The sequence below is a fragment of the Mustelus asterias genome, chromosome 1 (genome assembly GCF_964213995.1).
Source record: "Mustelus asterias chromosome 1, sMusAst1.hap1.1, whole genome shotgun sequence".
Lineage (NCBI taxonomy): Eukaryota > Metazoa > Chordata > Chondrichthyes > Carcharhiniformes > Triakidae > Mustelus > Mustelus asterias.
Window position 1 is genome coordinate 145,202,624 of NC_135801.1, and position 19,164 is coordinate 145,221,787.

General features: G+C 41.9%; 1 protein-coding gene across 4 annotated transcripts in view; it reads left to right on the top strand.

Moving 5' to 3' along the window:
* The window catches only part of wdr7 (WD repeat domain 7), a 660,051-nt gene extending 644,576 nt beyond the window's left edge, over positions 1 to 15,475 (top strand). For 2 of the 4 annotated variants that reach the window (XM_078219891.1, XM_078219882.1), the window contains exons 29-30: positions 5,434 to 5,538; positions 14,961 to 15,457. In XM_078219891.1, coding sequence (XP_078076017.1) covers positions 5,434 to 5,538; positions 14,961 to 15,164 — 309 coding nt within the window. In that variant the 3' untranslated portion in view covers positions 15,165 to 15,457. Of the gene's footprint in view, positions 1 to 5,433; positions 5,539 to 14,960 lie in introns of all 4 variants that reach the window. The other 2 variants (XM_078219900.1, XM_078219908.1) reach the window with 2 other exon arrangements.
* Positions 15,476 to 19,164: the final 3,689 nt, after the last annotated feature.

Consider the following 19,164-nt stretch of genomic DNA (forward strand, 5'->3'; position numbering starts at 1 on the left):
AAGAGCAATTGTCTCAAGCATCTAATGCCGAACCATCTCTACTTAAGCAGGTATCAAGCAGATGGTTAAATGCTGAACCATCCTGTCCCCTAACCTGAATATATTCACCCCTTCATTTTTGTCTCTTTCCTTTTTAGTTACCGGATCCTTCAGCTTTGACAAATGCTGTGAACGGGTTGAGATCTCATTTGAAGTTCTTCAGAGATTTTTCAGAATTTGTCACACTTTGTCGCTCACTTTCAATTGTCCACAGCTCTTAAGATTTGACTTGTAAATGTTTTCCTTCTCCCACTACCGGTATCTTTTGCTGAACTGCTCAAACATGCGCCTGATTACAGTACCAGATGAGTGAGAGTATATACGGAGTCGCATAACATTTGTAAATTGACTTATTGTTGAAGCACTGACATGAACAACAGAAATCTCCACAATCTCATTCTGAAAGACTATAGCTATAGCATATGTGACAATATTGGAACTATGCACAGGAAGAGCTACCCTCTTCTACAAACAGACCTCAAGGAGTAGGGGGGAGAAGCTGGAGCTTAAAAACATTGTAAATTTGTTGCTCCACAGCTGGACATGGTCAGGCTTTAAATATTTCCCATTTTTTCCTATGACTAAGAGCTTGCACTTGGCTTTAATACCACCCCAGTTCTACTATCCAGAGCAACTGGTGTGCTTTACATTATTTTAATTACTTCTGCTTCAAGACCATCAGCATATAATCACCATCACATAATCTATACACCCATTTGCTAAAATGAAATATATTTCTTCTTCATGATGTTTTCCCCTGTCTTCCTTCTCTTCCAAAATGAATCCATCCAGCTGAAAACATTGCTTTAAAAGTAAACCTTAACTGCAAAAATTTCAGTTCCATATATACAAGCTGTATTTTTGCGCACATTTTTTGTGGATAAAAGCCTTTGTGAGCTATCACCCAGTATTTTTGGTTAGCACATGTATTATTTTATCAGCTGTTCGTTGTTGAGTTACTGTATTGATAAACACTGAATGTACAACATTACTGGCCATTATGAATAATCCATATCTGTAAGGTGAGTGAGAAGTTTATTGCTGCAGTGTCGATGATATTGCTCTGTTTCGTCAACTGCAAGTCTAACGTAGATCAGATCATCCACAAACTGCCGATTTAAAATGTGATCAATTCTCCAGTTAATGCAAGTGCAATTAACAGACATTAAAAACGTGGAAATTGAAATTACATTAAAGGAGATATTGTCTCAGCATAGATACTGTGTGTTATGTCTTGTCATGATTATGAAGTAATTGTTTAGCTTTCTAGTAGGCTGCTGTCAAATATAATGGGCAGTTGTACCATTACAGTAGCTCTCTCTGCACTGTATAGTGTTGGAATCAACTACTTTTGTACAATTAAGCAAATTATGCAATTAAATCCAGTTGAATTAGCCAATAAAGGGCATTCACTCTGAAAAAAGGTGATCCAATTTATTTGCAACAGTGCCAGACTCACTGGATGCAATTTTCAGGGCCTGTTTGCCACGGGCGCAAAACCCGTTATGGGCGCTCACCCTTCTGCATCTGGGGAATTAATAGTGGAAAATAAGGAAGTGGTGGATGAATTGAATAGATATTTTGCAGACTATTTTCAGAATGTCTAGTTGTGAAGAGTGGTGTGCCAGAGGGATCCATTGCTGACCCTCAACTATTCACTACTTAGTGATGATTTGGATGGTTGCAAAATTTGCTGACAAAAGTAGGTAATAGGTTGTGGACAGGAAATAAGGAATCTGCAAAGGGACATAGATGGGTTAAGTGAGTTGGAAAAAAGTGAACTTGTCCACTTTGGCAGGAAGAACAGAAAAGGAATGTATTTTTTAATTGGAGAGGGATTGCAGAGCTCTGAGGTACAGAGGGATCAGCTGTCCTGGTACATGAATCAGAAGAAGTTAATGTGCAGGTACAGTAAGCATTTAGGAAGGCAAATGGAATGTTATTTTTTAATGAAAAGTAAAAGTTTATTTATTAGTCACAAGTAGGCTTCCATTCACACTGCAATGAAGTTACTGTGAAAATCCCCTAGTCGCCACACCCCGGCGCCTGCTCGGGCACACTGAGGAAGAATTTAGCATGGCCAGTTCACCTAACCTGCACATCTTTGGAGTGTGGGAGGAAACCGGATCACCTGGAGGAAACCCACGCAGACACGGGGAGAATGTACAAATTCCACACAGACAGTGACTTAAGCCGGGAATCAAACCCGAGTCCCTGGCGTTGTGAGGAGCAGTGCTAACCACTGTGCCACCGTACCGCCCCAATTATAATGAGAGGGAAATAGAATATAAAAGTAGGGTTGTTTTGTTACAATCATACAGGATGTTGGTAAGACCGCATCTGGAGTACTGTACAGTTTTGGACTAATTTAAGAACAGATATTAATGCGTTAGAAGCAGTTGGGGATATCTGGGATTGCGTTGTTATTTTATGAGGAAAGATTGGACAAGCTGGGATGTATCCGTTGAAGTTCAGAATATTGAGAGGTGATCTTATTGAAAGCTCCTGACGGGACTTGACAGAGTAAATGCAGAAAGGAGGTCTCCCCTTGTGGGAGAGACTAGAGGGACACAGTTTAAAAATAAAAGATCTCCCATTTAAGGTGGAGATTAGGAGATTTTTTTTCTCTGAGGGCCACGAGGCTTTGGAGCTCTCTTCCCTAGAGAACAGTAGAGGCAGGCTCATTGAACATTTTCAAGGCAGAGGTAGATAGATTCTTGACTGACAAGGGGTCAAAGGCAATCGGGGGTCTGCCAGAATGTGGTGTTGGGGCCATATTCAGAACAGCCATGATCTCTTTGAATGGCGGAGCATTTACTCCTAATTCCTTGTAAGAGAATTGCAGCCGTGTTAGTCTTCTGAAGATGCAGTGGAACACATGAATATCAATTAGGCTGATAGAGATTTTTGTAAGTAGATTAATGGTGGTGTGAATTGAGCTGTGGTTGAGGTTTGTGATGCAGTTGGTCGAATATGACACTTGAAGATAGGTTCACTGACCTTGACCACACATGTGAGGTCATTGTGGCATTGCATCCAGGTCCTTGGGGCACGACTCCTGTCATTGACCTCCATGGCTTTCTGCTTCCACTGCTTTCTGAGCATGTGTTTGGAGACCCTCCTCCCCATCCCTCAGGGACACAGGACCTCTATCCCACCTCCTCCAGAGCAACATTCAAAAACCTTGGAGTCCATTCTCTCCTGTCTGTCATTTTTAGTATTTCCCAGGTCGGATTCCCTTCCTGCACCACTGCCACCACCTGCTCCAGCTACAATGCTTCTCCTATTTGCAGATGCAGACTAGCTATAAGCAGTGCAGTCTAGCTTTAACTGGTGCTCGCCTCTCAAGATATTGGCCCCCTGCTGAAGCATCCAGCCAATCAACAGCACAGTTAGCACTGGCTGACTGCTGAAATCATTTAAAACAGCAGGCAGTACAGAGTTGGCATGCTGCCTGCATTACATTGAACGGGCAAGGGTTGATCCCGATCCCGGCGCCCATTTTTGGGGGCTATTGAATTTAGTCCCCATGGTGTTTCAATCTTGATTTTTAAAAAGCACCCCTTATAGTGAAACCACGGGTGAGAACTGTTGACAGGTTTCACTGTATTTGACTGGCTACATCTGTCGACTTAAATTTTTCAGCAGTGAGTCTCGTTCAGGAAAAAAAGAGGTTGCTTTGTCTTCTGACCTGTCATGAATACAGGAAGCAAAAACAGGCTGCTGTGAGGGAATCTCAGCAGGGGAACTCTTAACAAATGAGAGGCAGATATTGACAGACGGTGTGCAGTTTTGGTGATGAATGTATTTCATACACTGCTGCTCAAGGTCACTTCATGCTCAGAGCATTTACCAATCATCAAAACATCCTAGGTTTTTTTTTATGCTGTAGTACAGTGTGAAGCTCAAAAATCAGCTAAGAGATACTCCATCTCACTCCAAGTCTCCCTCTTTACAATACGTTAAAGTGTCCCTTCTCAGGATGTTTATCACATCTTCAACTTAAAAGATGTGTGCAGTATTTGCATAATTGCTCTCTTTTCTGATTCTGAAGGTGCTGACTTGTGCTGAGCTGCCGTGCTCACTTTTACCGGCAACCTCCGCATCTAAATGCCCATTCAAAATAGACATTGATTAATTGGAAAACATACAGGACTCTGGAAATTGATTGTTAAGCCCAATTTTGTCTTCTCCATGTGCAAACTTTCCAAATGGTCACTCGGTAACATTGATTATTTTCTTGTCCTGAGATCAGTTAACTCCATCACAGGTAAGACCAACTTGAGACCATCGCAGTGCACCAAAGGAAGCTATATTTTGAATATAAATTTAAATACCGTTGCATTAATTGCTGCTCCTGAATCTATTTTCCCCAGAGGATAATAAGCAGATGGAATAACTTATCCAGAGAAGACGATTGAAGTGGATTCAAGAGATAATTAGTTGCATTTCTGGATTGAAAGATTATATTCAGAAAAGAGGAGTTCAGAGCTTTCAAAAACATACAGATTTGTTGATCCTAATTATCTGCTCCCTGGTTAAAAAGAATTTTATATATGTATAAATAAAAGCAAATGCTGGAAATCCAAGTTAAAAACAGAAGTGTATGGAAATGCATCAATCAACCGGCATTTGGAATTCAAAAGATAGCTTAATACTTCTCAAAGAAGTATGGTCACGGTTGTCAAAATGAAACAAAACGTGCTGTTAGTTCTTGCTTTGTTCAGATTTTTCAGCTAACTGAAACATTTCTTACAAATGTTGGGTATGAACCATTGAATAGATCCCTCTTTGTCTTAGCATCGACTCAGGTGTATGTAATGTGATTTATTTCATCGCTCACTCCGTCATCAGAAGTGCTAAAGCTATTGTTCTGAAAGTATTTTTTAAGATGTCCTAATCTGCTTCGTGCCCTATCCGACCAATCAGCGTGCAATATTGTCAACAGGAAGAGAAGAGGCCAAAATATTTTCTTCTCCCAGCTTTGCCCATCGTTTATCCACAAAACCAGCAATGATTTAAAGCAATCTCATTTCTGAGAATTAGGATTATTGGGATCTATAAATTGTACTATTCATATTTAAACTGATGTTGAATCTGTCCCCAGAGGAAATGTCTTGCATCTCACACAAAGGCTTACATGACAAGAAACAAAAACATTTTACTGAACCAGTTTTCCGTCTCCAATATGTTTGAGTCTCGGTGGACTGACTGATGTTGCAGATTCTGATTATGTAATAATTATATTGAAATGCATTAAATCTTGGTCCTTGAGAATTTTTCCACAAATCTATAAACAATTTTCCATGTAGTGCCTTGTCTCGCTTGCTGTAAGGACATTAGAACATTAAAGTTGCATGTCTCAGAACTCTTTGTCTGTGTTACCTCCTACAGACTATTCATGGCCACAGTGGACCAATAACTGCAGTGTCCTTTGCTCCCGATGGACGATATCTAGCCACGTATTCCAATGCTGACAGTCACATCTCCTTCTGGCAGGTATGCCTATATTTCTTTTTGTTGGATATGCTTCTGGGGGTAGATCTTTTCTTTTACTGCAAGGAGGGACCGATAAGCTTATTTACAAAGGACAAAGAAAATTACAGCACAGGAACAGGCCCTTCGGCCCTCCAAGCCTGCACCGACCATGCTGCCTGACTGACCTAAAACCTCCTACCTTTCCGGGGACCATATCTCTTTATTCATGTATTTACCCAGATGCTCCTTGAAAGTCACTATCGTACCTGCTTCCACTACCCCGGCAGCGACTTCCAGGCACCCACCACCTGCTGTGTAAAAAAAACTTGCCTCGTTCATCTCCTTTAAATCTTGCCCCTTGCACCTTTTACCTATGCCCCCCAGCAATAGACTCTTGTAGACTTCTATCAGGTCGTCCCTCAACCACTGTTGCTCCAGTGAGAACAAAGCAAGTTTCTCCAACCTCTCTTATAGCTAATGCGCTCCAACCTCTCCTATAGCTAATGCGTTACCATCCTGGTAAATCCTTTCTGTACCCTCTCCAAAGGAGTAAGCCACTTTCTGGGGTTGGGTCCTTTTCTTTACTGCACGGAGGGACTGATAGGCTATTTAAGTAAGCCGTTTCTGTGGGTGCGCACTAGCATGGGCCCTAAGCCAGGGGCTCTAAGTCTATTCGCAAATTCTTTAAGGTTCTCGCCTAATCTGCTGAATTCGGGTCTTGTAACAATACAAAGGTTGGCCTTGCCTTTCTACCATCGACCTTCGCTTGTTACAGCTGGGAATCCTGCCTGACCATGAATACAAACTTCTAAAGAACCGGGAGTCGGCAGCAGAGACTGTGATTTAGTTGCGCAGGAATCAGAATAGTTAACATCATGCGTTGAGAGACGAATAAAGAAGCAATTATATTGCCAATTCCTTGAAAGTTAGGCTTCAGAGGACTATCAAACAGAACTGGAGCTAGAACTGTCCACTCTGAAGATAGGCTAGAGGAACTACCCGAGGGACTAGGACCAAGTACTATCTTGATTATATGATTTTGTTGATGAACAGCATGTCCATTATTTCTCACATTGGGTGTGTTTACTGCTATTTTCCCAGATACATACCTCTGTTAGTGGAGATTAACTTGACTGGCTTTTTTATTATGATAAACCTCATGCAGGACGAAAAAAAATAAACATTTTTCTAAATTCATTCTTGGGATGTGGGTATCGCTGACTCGGCCAGCATTTATTACCTATCCCTAGTTGCCCTTGAGAAGGTAGTGGCAAGCTGCCTTCTTGAATCACTACAGCCCAAGTGGTGTAGCTCTACCCACTTTGCTGGTAGGGAAGGAGTGAAGGTACAGTGATGCATTTCCAAATCAGGATGGTGAATGGCAACTTCCAGATGGTGGTGGTCACATGTGTCTGTTGCTATTTTGAAGATTGTGTCTCAAGGAAATGACATTTTTATCACACTATCTCTTGGAAGCTTTGCTAGGAAGGTCAACAGGGCTGGCCTTTTTAAAATTCATTTGTAGGGCATGGGCATCACTGGCTGGCCAGCATTTATTTAAAGTCATTGCGTGTTTTAAGACAGAGATAGATAGGTTCTTGGTCAATAAGGGGATCAAGGGTTATAGGGAAAAGGCAGGAAAATGGGGATGAGAAAATGTCAGCCATGATTGAATGGCAGAGCAGACTCGATGGGCCAAATGGCCTAATTCTGCTCCTATGTCTTGTGGTCTTATTGCCCATGAGTACAGACAAATCCAAATACTGCATTTAAAGACATAGCTCTTCCCTGGATTGAATAGAATATGCTAAGCAGAAAGTTGTATGAAACTGATGGCTCATTGCTCACCATGTGTGTCCACCACATTCTCAGGCACTAACTTCCAGATCCCAACCACATGTTGCATAAAGTAGTTTTTCTTACGTTGCCTTTGGTTCTTCTGTCATTCACCTTAAATCTGTGTTTCTCTGGTTCTCATACCTTCCACTAGTGGGAACAGTTTACCCCTTCCTACCTATCAAAACTCCTCTCAACCTTCTTTCGTCTAAGGGGATCAGCCCCAGCTTCCCTCATCTGTCCATAGAGCTAAAGTCCCTCATCCTTGGAACCACTTTTGTAATGTTTTCTACAGCCTCTCTATTGCCTTCACATCCTTCATAAAGTGTGGTGCCCAGAATTGGACACTATTACTTAGTTATGTGGCAGTGGAATATTCCAATATGGACAGCACAGTGGCAGAGTGGTTAGCTGCCTCACAGCACCAGAGACCTGGGTTCGATTCTGGCCTTGCGTGACTGACTGTGTTGACTGTGCGGAGTCTGCGTGTCCGCCCGGTGTCTGGGTGGGTTTCCTCCAGATGCTCCATAGTCCACAGATGTGCAGGCTAGGTGGATTGGCTATGCTAAATTGCACCATGGTGTTCAAAGATGTGCAGGTTAGGTGGATTGGCCATGGTAAATGTGCACGCAGTTACGAGGATAGTGTGAAGGGGTGGGCCTGGGTAAGATACTCTTTCGGAGAGTCAGCACAGAATCAATGGGCCGAGTGGCCTCCTCCTGCACTGTTGCGGTTTCATAGTTTCAATTGAGGCTGAGCCAGTGTTTTATAAAGGTTCACCATATCTTCCTTTAAATAGCACCTTTGACATAAACAGTGTTCCATGGCATTTACTATGGTGGTGGATGGAGAAATTGGATCAAAGCTGTGGAAGGGGAGTTTAGGAAAAGTGGGTGGCAGATTAAAAACACCTGAAAGTGTCAGCATATCAGGAATCTGGCAGGAACCTAGCAACTTCCACCTTTAATCCTAAACACCTTATCAACACATGGAAAATACCCATGGGATAGGCGGTGGATCTTCCATTTAACTATGGTAAACACTCGTTAGCTGCTGTTTTAACCCAGAAATTAAGTCTTTAACTCTTTGTGCACTGGCTTCCTGACTTCCAGGTGAAGCCAGACAAGAGGGCAGCAGAAAACAATGGGGCTGATCAATTGACAGCCAAGAAAGACTTTAAATACTGTGATCTGACACCTGCTTCCTTGACTAAGAAGACTCGTTCTTTGTGAAAGTGTGCGTTCACTGCTTTGAAGGTGATTTCCAATACCTTGCAGGTCATTTCTGCTCCCCAGGAGTCAGCTGCCTTTGTTCCACACCTCTCAGCTGTCAACTTACACAACAGCCAGGCAGCTGCTTCTGAAACTTTACATTGGATCTCTGATGATGAACAGAAGGAGCAGCAGCAGCAACCTTCTCGACCATCTTCCACTCCACAGGACAGAGGCGATGCATATGGAGCTCCAACTCACAGGAGCTGATACTCCCAAAACAGGATACACAAGCAGAGAGTATGACAGTATCAGTCCCTCATGAGGCTCAGACTTCACTGATGTTAACAGCTTCAGCCCTTAATTGTTTTCCTTCCAGGGAGTTGCTGGTGATATTTGTCGGATCTTACAAGCTGCTGCCCACAAGTGCATCTCACTGGATGCACCTATATGAATTTTGCTATTGATAAAGTGTGCCAGACGGAGGGCCCTCGGATTTGCTGCTCTGACTGGGATTCCCACAGTTCGAGAGAGACGTGGATTGAGCACATGGCAATTGAGACACCCTCAGACTAACCAGTAGTAATCATCAATCGAATGGGGTTACAATACTTTAATGGTCTGCATCTACTGAAAGATCATCTTGCATGCCTGTGTAAGAATCCGCGAAGCTACCATGATGAATTTATCCTCTATCAATCATTTCTCCCAAAGATATTCACACCCGGTAGCTGATTCAGTGGATGGTTTATCAGAGACAAGGGTTACCCTATAAAGATGTGATTGTTGATACCAATGTGTTGCCCCAGGACAGGAGGGAAAGCACAACAGAAACTATATAAGCACGAGTTGTAATTGAGAGTACAAATGGGATGTTGCAGATTCAGTGATCTGGTCAGATCCTGGGTGTCCTTCAATATTCACTAGCTAAAGTTTCTGGGATTATACTGGTTCGCTGCACCTTGTTCAAAATTGTGTAACAATGACTGGCCTTGCTGAAGCAGTTCAGACTGTACGTGAATTACTGCTTGCAATTCTGACTATCAGTGTAAGGAAGCTATCCAGACCCTCGTAGCTGTTTGTCAGAGAGAAATGTCAATGAATGGGTTAAAAGCAAAACTTCACCAATTTTATAAAGGAACTTGTCAGAGGAATTTTAATATAATTAAGATAGATAGAATAAACCTTAAATAGCATTTTTACATATTTGAACACACTTTTGACAGAGGGCACAGATGCAGCCTAGTTTTATGCCAGACATGAGGAAATATTTCTTTATACACAGTCACGGCACAGTGACACAGTGGTTAGCACTGCTGCCTCACAATGCCAGGGACCAGGGTTTGATTCCCGGCTTGGGTCGCTGCCTGTGAAATGTCTTCACGTTCTCCCCGTGTCTGTGTGGGTTTCCTTCGCGTGCTCCAGTTTCCTCCCACAGTCTGAAAGATATGCTGGTTAGGTGCAGTGGCCATGCTAAATTCTCACTCAGTGTGACCGAACAGGTGCCAGAGTGTGGCAACTGGGGCATTTTCACAATAACTTCATTACAGTGTTAATTAATGTAAGCCTACTTGTGACGCTAATAAAGACACTTTAAAACAATCAGCAGATAAATTAATTTGCCAGAAAATGTTTTTGATCACATCACTGGACCCATTTAAGGAATGGCTGGATGCTACAAGAGGAAGTTAGTAATCTGGTAGAATTGGCCACAACTACCTTAACCAAACCTATCTTGTGATTGATTATTTCCCTGAGTAAATTCAGTACATAGTATCACTGAGCCAGGAAAACTACAAAGATCCTGTGATGGATCCATGCTCTATGCTGAATTAGCAATTTCAAATGACCTCTGCATTCCTGGCTGATAAATTGGGCTCAGCTGAGATGCCTCTGCGCAGATGAATAGTCATAACCTCGCCAAGATTTAGACGATCCAGTTGGAGAGTTAATTTCTGATTCATTAAATCGAGGCGAGAGCTTGTTTAATAAATCATTTGCTTAATTAAAAATTGTATTTTTAAATTAAGGTTCATTTCCAAACGTTTCAATTCCCAATGGTGATCATTACTGAGATCTCAACATAGAATTTACACCTTTATCAGCTCCTCCATGATCGACCAGACGATCACTTTTCATCACTTATTCCCTGTTCATCAACTAGTTGTCTGAACCAACAGATTCACCCCTGAGTTTACCTTCCTACAGACAGGAAGCTGAGAAATGTTGATGGTCTTGCAATACAGATGATTTAAACAAAAAATATAAAAGCATCTTCTCCGAATTAAAATTACCAACAAGAAAATAAATGATGAGTCACAATTCGAATTGAGAAAAATGCTAGTCAGAATCTTTGCTCTTTTGATATGACAATCAGACCCTAATCAGCTTCCTTCCCTTCACAAATTTTTCTCTGTATTAATTATTTGGACGTATTTATGAATTGTGGAGTTGCTGCACACTCAGGCAGAGTACAGCACTTGCATTTAAAATGTGACCTCGGGCTACATTCTGTACAGTTATTAATGTAAAAAAATGAGTAGCATTAGTCATCTTCTAAGGGTGATTACTCAACATGAATTAAAACGATTCTGAAAATGTCACTGATGTTTTATGTTTGCTGCTAGAGCGCATCATTTAGAGTCAGTGCTAGGATTCCAGAGATATGCCAGACGAAACTTGCTCCTTCATCCCCATAAACCAATGTTTAAATCCGGTCCAGCAAGAGATGATGTCACCCTTCTGGCTACAGGTTTATAAAAGTCACAAGTGACTTTAATTGTTTTGGCTTCATGTCTGTGTACAGTGGTCAGACGCTGCCTCAGCACTTAACAGCCCTAAATATGGCAGCAGTCTGATGATCTTAACCTGAGAAGAGTGAGAAGGAATTCGAACTGGCATAGTCACAGCATTATCTTGAATCAGCAGGGATGTAACCAAGGTACCAAGTTTACCACTCACCCATATCTCATAGGCAGCAGCTGTGGCTTGGTGGTAACAATCTCACCTCTGAATTTGTGGGCTCAAGCCCCACTCCAAAGAATTGAGCATAGAATTTATGCTTGCATTCCTGTGCACAACTGAGGGCGTGCCGCATGGCTGTTTCCAGTTCGGATGTTAGACAATGTAAAAGATTTCTTGGCGCTATTTTGAAGGAGAGCAGGGGTTTTATCCCAACCTGGTCACTATTTATCCCTCAACTAACATCACTAAATCAGATGATCTACTCATTATTACAGTAGTCTGTGACAATTTGCTATGCACAAATTCAGTGCCATGTTTCCGATGTTACAGCAGTGACTACGCTTAAAAAGCACTTCATTGTTTTAAAGTCTTTTCGAGGTCTCTTTGGGACATCCTGAGTTCTGAAAGGTCCTATCTAAATGCAAGCATTTTTGACATTTGAGTTGTGTGTTTGATAACACGTAAGAAGAAAACTAATAGTCATTCCGGACAACATTCTAGGTTATACCTTTTTCAGAACTTCCTCAGAGTCTCAAAGTCCCACACAGTCTTAACTCCAATCTCATCAAAACTGTCCAGGTGCCTACAGCACAACATTGTATCAGACGATAAAAGCCTGGATATACTGAGTCTGGTTGACTCGGAAGCCCTTTAAAAATGGTGAGTGGATCCCCATTCTGGGATTCCCGAACCTGTTCCTGGATAATGTGATTTTTGGAAGTGTTTTGAAGAATGTGGCCTGCTTCGAGTCAGAAGTGCGCATCTGGCACTCCCGACCTGGCCGACCCCATAGCTGTTGTGAAGTCAAGCCAGGTTTTTAAACAGTTGTGGTTCATAGCCTCTTAGAGAAGTCCTGAACCCTAGTATGCATGAGGGGACCTTTTAATAGCTGAGTTCAAAAGATCCCCTTGTGTACCCTCGGCCAACCTCTGACTTTTACCTGCCCCTTAAGTCCCCTTATGCCAGGCTTTGCCATGGGGGTGGGTGGAAAGGCAGAACCAGACATGAGGGGACATTGGAGGTTATGGAAGGGCAGAGCTTGTTTATGGAAGACAAAAGGTGGATGGGGGCAAGTGGTGGCATGGATAGGATGGGGAGTATGTGATGGGTGAAGGTCGTGTGAGGGATGAGGACTGGAGGGCTTTTGTTTCTTGTCACTGGGACAATGTCCCACGACATCAATGCAGGCTTTTTAAACAGCCCAGCTTGGCACCCAGCAGCTTCTGTGGATGTCTCCCCACTTCTTCCCAAGTCAGCTGCCTGACCAGAGTCTGGAGAAAAATTAATGCCCCACAAACCCAATTTCCCCTCCATCCTTGGCAGTGCCTTCAAGTATCTTAGCTAAATGGACATTTGTAAGTTTTCACACTGGCAGTTCATAAAGCTATGGGACCCATTTCAACTAATCCTAATTAAATTTGGTGGTTGGGAGACACATTAAACAATAGGGACTGAACCAATATGTAGGAATCTAGCAGGTTAAAAAGATGAACTGATGTGTATAAATGACCTTTAACACAAATCAATTTAAGGTGGTCATGTCAGAGAAAGGAAATAAGTGGCAATATAAACTAAGTGATTCTGAGCAGGAGAGGGGACATAATATATGAGAGAGAACTTGGGTACTTTGCTAGATAGCTGACTCAAACCAAGGGCCCAATATGCATCAACAATATGGAAATACAACTGGATCTTTGGTTAAATAACCTGAAGGAGTGAGAACAATCCCAACAGGTGATAATGAGTCTCCACAAACTTGATACCTAATTTAAGGCATCTGGGCTATGAGGAGAGGTTGCACAGCTTGGGAGTGTTTACTTGGAAGAAAGGCTAAGGAAGATAATGAATTATTAAGATATTTAAGAGAACAGATAAATTGAAACTTTGTTAAAATGTTGAGATTGCCACAAACTCCATACTCAGGAAACATGGGGTCATGCTTAAAAGAGGACAGTACACCACCATTTTAGTTTAACAGCTTTGTTTGAGGGAAGAAATTAGTCCTCGTTGTATCCGGCAACTGGTCTTTATTCATAATCAGGAACAAAAACTTTGGCTAAGCCCCCAGAGCAGTTTTCTCTGGAAATAAATTGCTTTCTGTCCATCTCAATGTTATAAAATAATTTTCTGTAATTTGATTGCTGTGATGAGGTTGAGTCATGCTGTGTTTTTATTAAATATATTTATACATATCATGGCTAGTTCCTAAAATTTTAAAACTGGACAATGACTTTTTAAAATGACTGAAGCTATGTCTGGCTGCGACTATAAGCAAAACAGCTATCATGGCAATATTGTAGAAACCTGCATCTCATTATCTCTGAATAGATGCTAACGACACCTGCAGAGGCCAAATTCAAAGGGAAATACAAATATTGTTCCCTCTCCTTCGGGCTATACAAAGATCCATTTCATAAGTCGGGTCTGGCCAACTGGAGCTGAGTCGTCTGATAGGACAAAGGATTCTGAAACCTGCCTTTGAAACTCTTAATGGTTGGAACATTAACAACCTCAGGCACCAAGATAAAGGAATGTTCACCCTTTGTAAAAGCCAAAATAAAGAGATGGGAGTTATATGACATGACCCCCCACCTCTCCCCACCCCAAGCCAGGAGATCCAGCTATACTGTCTTGCTGTATTGCAAATCAGTCTTCCATCTTCCATTTGCCATGCAACCACGCAGAAAAGGGGCTCCTACCAGATTTGCATGCCTGGCACCCATCTACGCTGTTTCTACTGGGACTTTTGAACTTTATACCTTTGCCTATATGACTAAATCATTTCTGCATGCCTATCTCATCATGGAAATCATCTCTGGTACAAAAATGAATTATCCAGCATCAGTTTTCTGCCTGCTGGTCTCACTGAAGGAATTCACATTAGATTTTGATTCTGGACTCACATGAAATAATAAATATTTTCTCTGTGGTCTTTGCCTTTCTTTCTTTCTCTAGCCTTCATTTATTCTGTGAATGCATAGAGGACTATATTGTGGCCCTCTTCTCATGTTTGAGTATGTGCAAATAAACTAACCTGCTAACTTCACCCTATTACAAGTTTGCTATGAGGTTATTAATAATGATGTGGAAATGTCGGCGTTGGACTGAGGTGGGCACAGTAAGAAGTCTCACAACACCAGGTTAAAGTCCAGCATGTTTATTTGGAATCACAAGCTTTCAGAGCGCTGCTCCTTCGTCAGGTGAGTGGAGAGGTCGATTGTTAATAGAAATTAGTCATACCAAAACTGAGGTTGGGAAATACACTACTGCAAAGGGGAAATCAAATCCTTTCTGTTTACAGACAGGTGGTGAAAGGAGAAATCAGGACTGTTTGAATTAACCCCGTCCTGTCCATAACATAGTTTTCTTTTCTGTGTTGCTTTCATGTTTTATTTGTGTTTCATTCCTTTTATCTTTTTTATTTCTTTACAGATGAACACTTCGCTACTGGGAAGTATTGGTATGCTAAACTCTGCCCCCCAGCTCAGATGTATGAAAACATACCAAGTGCCCCCCGTTCATCCTGCTTCTCCTGGTTCTCAGAATGCATTGAAACTGGCACGCCTGATCTGGACATCCAACCGCAATGTCATCCTTATGGCACATGATGGGAAAGAGCATCGATTTATGGTTTGAAGCCACCACCTTTACTCACATGCAACATACTAAAGAAATAAAAATGTGTGTGCTGTTTGCAATGCTGGTTAATGTTTACATTAAGATATTTACGTGTAGATTTTTTTCATAGAATAATTTGCAATGTCAACTTTCTGTGGGTTTTTGAAAAGAGGTGAAATGGCTGCCCAATACTTGCACCTGATTACTAAATGTTAATTGCTTATTCCAAACATTGATAGTTTAAGAGTTCAGCTTTGTGTGGTTGTACATCATTTCCTTCCTCTTGCTAGTGCAAATACAATCTGTTGAGATAAAAGTCTAAAAACTGCAATTGCTGTACAAAGCACATTCCACGCATTGCACCAACATTTGCCTCCTCCTGCTGCTATCCTAGGAACACTGTGTAAGGTAGTAGAACCAAAGTCAAATTTTCATTGTCAAGAGTTGTTGCAGAGACAGTTTCTTAAAATTCATCACAATGGTGCACTGGCTTTCAACACTGATCTTTTACCTCAAGGACATCGACTTGAAATAAGGCAAGACGATTCGGGTTGAGGATCCTATGTGGAATTAGTTTGTGCACTCTCAGCCCAGTCCCTAGTGATGCTGGAACACAGTGCAATACTGTCCTAGCTAGCTGCCTCACGACTCAAAAAGGTCAGATCGAACCTGTGAGTTTTTGACATTAGAAGTGGGTAACGAGGAAGGGAATTTGTTTCACTTGCAACAACTGGTGAATTGTGTATTCGACTCTTTGACCTGGCCCCTTGTCATTCCATTTGCAATTGATCTATCACACTCTGCTAAGAGTTTCTTCATTTATTTTGAAGTTGTTAATTTGGCTCTCAACACTGCCAACTCCTGACAACACTTTCATGAGTTTCAACATTTTCCACCTAGGTTATGAGCCTTGTCATCCTATTGAAAGTGTAACTTTTCAGTTCTTTTATGGGGGAAACAGGAGTAACCAGCATAAGATATAGCATCTAGCAGTAAACCTCATCAGCAACTAACCATAGTTATTTGATGTGTGATGGTGTATGAAACATAAACCATAAACCATGAACTAGATATTCAGTTTAATACACTGTTGAATTCCTCTTCAATTTTGCAGAAATTCATTGTTATGTATTAGTCAGTGGTTACAAAACCAGTGGTTTACTACAGCTCTCAAATACTAACAAATGGTGACATCTTGAGCTTAGTTTCTTGCATTCTTTTTAAATTAACATTCCAGTACAATGAAACTTTCAAATGCACAGTCGCTGCTATACACACCTAACTAGTGCATGTAAATGAATGGAGCAAAATGTAGTCAAGTGAAGAATTATGGCTTGTCGAACTTTCAGGACTCTGCAAATGACCTGTCACTGATGAATCTAACACTTGCTATTGGGGGATCCTGTTTGGATGCCTTAGGAAGGTGTTGCAAGCAGAATTCATGCCTGGATTATGAATTTCACAAATTGCCAATTTCCTGAAATATTTGATATGTTTCACCAGTTTTGTGGCACCCCATCCATGTTTTAACATGGCTCGTCCATGTTATGACTACTCCCAGAGAGACCTCAACCAAGGAAAGGGACCTCAATGTTGTGGGAGTCATGTAAAGCTACTTACCCTGGGTCTCGCTTTCAACCAAATGTGGGATGTCATCCAAACAGGAACTTAATTTAATAACAACATGCACACCAACACACAAAATAACACCCAACAGGTTTTACCCAATTAAAGCCAACCACCACCAGTCAAAGCCAATCAGAGTAACGCACTGTACCTGGCCCCTGAGGTTCAGATATAAACAGATGTTTTTCCTGCACGAAGGTTCTACAATACCTTTCGTTCGAGCATGTCTGGACTTCAATCTTGGGTATGCTAGGGCCTGGGTGGGATTGTGGTCGGTGTAGACTCGATGGGCCGAATGGCCTCCTTCTGCACTGTAGGGTTTCTATGATTTCTATGTTCTGTTCCTCCAGGCAGGCCTGTTTACGAATCAGCAATCACCTGTTTCCAAAGTTCAGTGACTGTGATATCATCAGACTTGAGATTGGATGGGCGAACGACTTATATTTCGTAATTCCCAGGAACCTCAGTAGGCTGCTATTCATCTCTAACCATTTCCCTTAAATGTCCATTACGAAACTGAAGAAGTTAATCGACGTGCCTCTGGTTGGTCCCATAATTTTGCCTTTCAGATGTTGATATTTTAGCTGTTTCTCAGCCCATGCTTTCTCCAACGGGTTACTGTTATCCTCACACCATACTGTCACATCCACAACCATAACTTTATCACCCTTGACGAATACCAGGTCTGGTTTCCAGAGGGACTCATCTCTAGTGAGAATTTTCAACTCGAGGAAGGATTTCCAGCCGGGTTTGGAGATGAACTGCTGCAGTTGATCCAAAATTTTGTTGTGTTTTTTGAACCGTGCATTTTTTAGGAATGGGCAAGCGCTAGTGATGTGAGCAGGAAATTTGAAGAGGGCCTCACAGCTCCTGCACGATTTAATAGTGTGAAGTCGCCCATGTGTCAGTGTACATCTTATGGGATGTAGGTTGCATCGTGGTAGCAAGTTATTGATGAGTCTTAATTGTTTGATATAACTGCATGTTTTAAGCCAAGTGTTTGAGGAATAATCATTGCCGTAGTATTTGATCCCAGTTCCTTGGCTCTGGAGTTTGGTCCATTCAATAAATACAACCTTCCTGCAAGCTACATATTTATTGACCAGTTTTGAGATTGCAGGTGGGTCAATGCCTGCCCCTTACATGTCCGTGACTTCATGGGAAACATCCATTTCTTGCATCAGTCTGTCACTGTTCTCCTCTTTCAAGATGATCTCAGTTTCCCTAAGAACTTTTAGGTTTCTTAGTGGTTTGATTGCCGCTTGGTTGTTCATACCACTGAATTCAAAGGAGGCGTGGATTACAGTGTAAGATGACCGCTCCAATGCTTCCATTGGATGTTGGAATTTGAACTTCCAGTTTAGATATGCCTGGTCCTCCATTGCTATTGCTACTGTATTGTGCAAGGTGGAGAATGTCCTTTATTGCATTTTTGGTGGTATGGTCCAACTTGATGAGAGTGTTCTGAGATACTTCAGCTAGGATCAAATGGAAGTAAGTTCTTGGAATCAAAAGATTTCAATCCTTTGGATAGATCTTAATTCTGCAGCTTTCAGACTCTATCCAGTTATCTAGCTTGGGCCTCCACTTTTCTTTAGCCACCTCCACCCAAGGGTCAATTCTCACTCATAGAATTCCTACAGTGCAGAAGGAGGCCATTTAGCCCATTGAGTTTGCACCGACTCTCCAACAGACCATCCTACCCCACTTACCCTCCTAACCTACAAATCTTTGGACACTAAGGGACAATTTAGCATGGCTAATCCACTTAACCTGAACATCTTTGGACTGTGGGAGGAAACTGGAGCACCTGCTAGAAACCCATGCAGACACAGGGAGAACATGCAAACTCCACATAGTCACCCAAGGAATTGAACCCGGGTCCCTGACACTGTGAGGCAGCAGTACTAACCACTGTGCCACCATGCCGCCCTCACTCCCACTCACTTTGCATTAAGTCCAGGTGGTATGTATGTGATTGGGCCACCTATGAGTTGCCAGTTTTTCATGAAGTTTCATGAAGTTATACAGTTATGTCTTACCTTTGTATATGAAGTTGAATCCTTTGATCTCTTACTAACAGCAGAGTTAGTTACTCTCATATATTTGGGGCAGCACGGCACAGTGGTTAGCACTGCTGCCTCACAGCTTGGGTCACTGTCTGTGTGGAGTTTGCACATTGTCCCCATGTCTGCATGGGTTTCCTCCGGATGCTCCGGTTTCCTCCCACATTCTGAAAGACGTGCTGGTTTAGATGCATTGACCTGAATAGACGCCGGAATGTGGCGACTTGGGAAATTTCACAGTTACTTCATTGCAGTGTTAATATAAGCCTAACTTGTGACATTTTTATATTTATAAAATCCTATTCGAGCAAGTATATCGACTACAA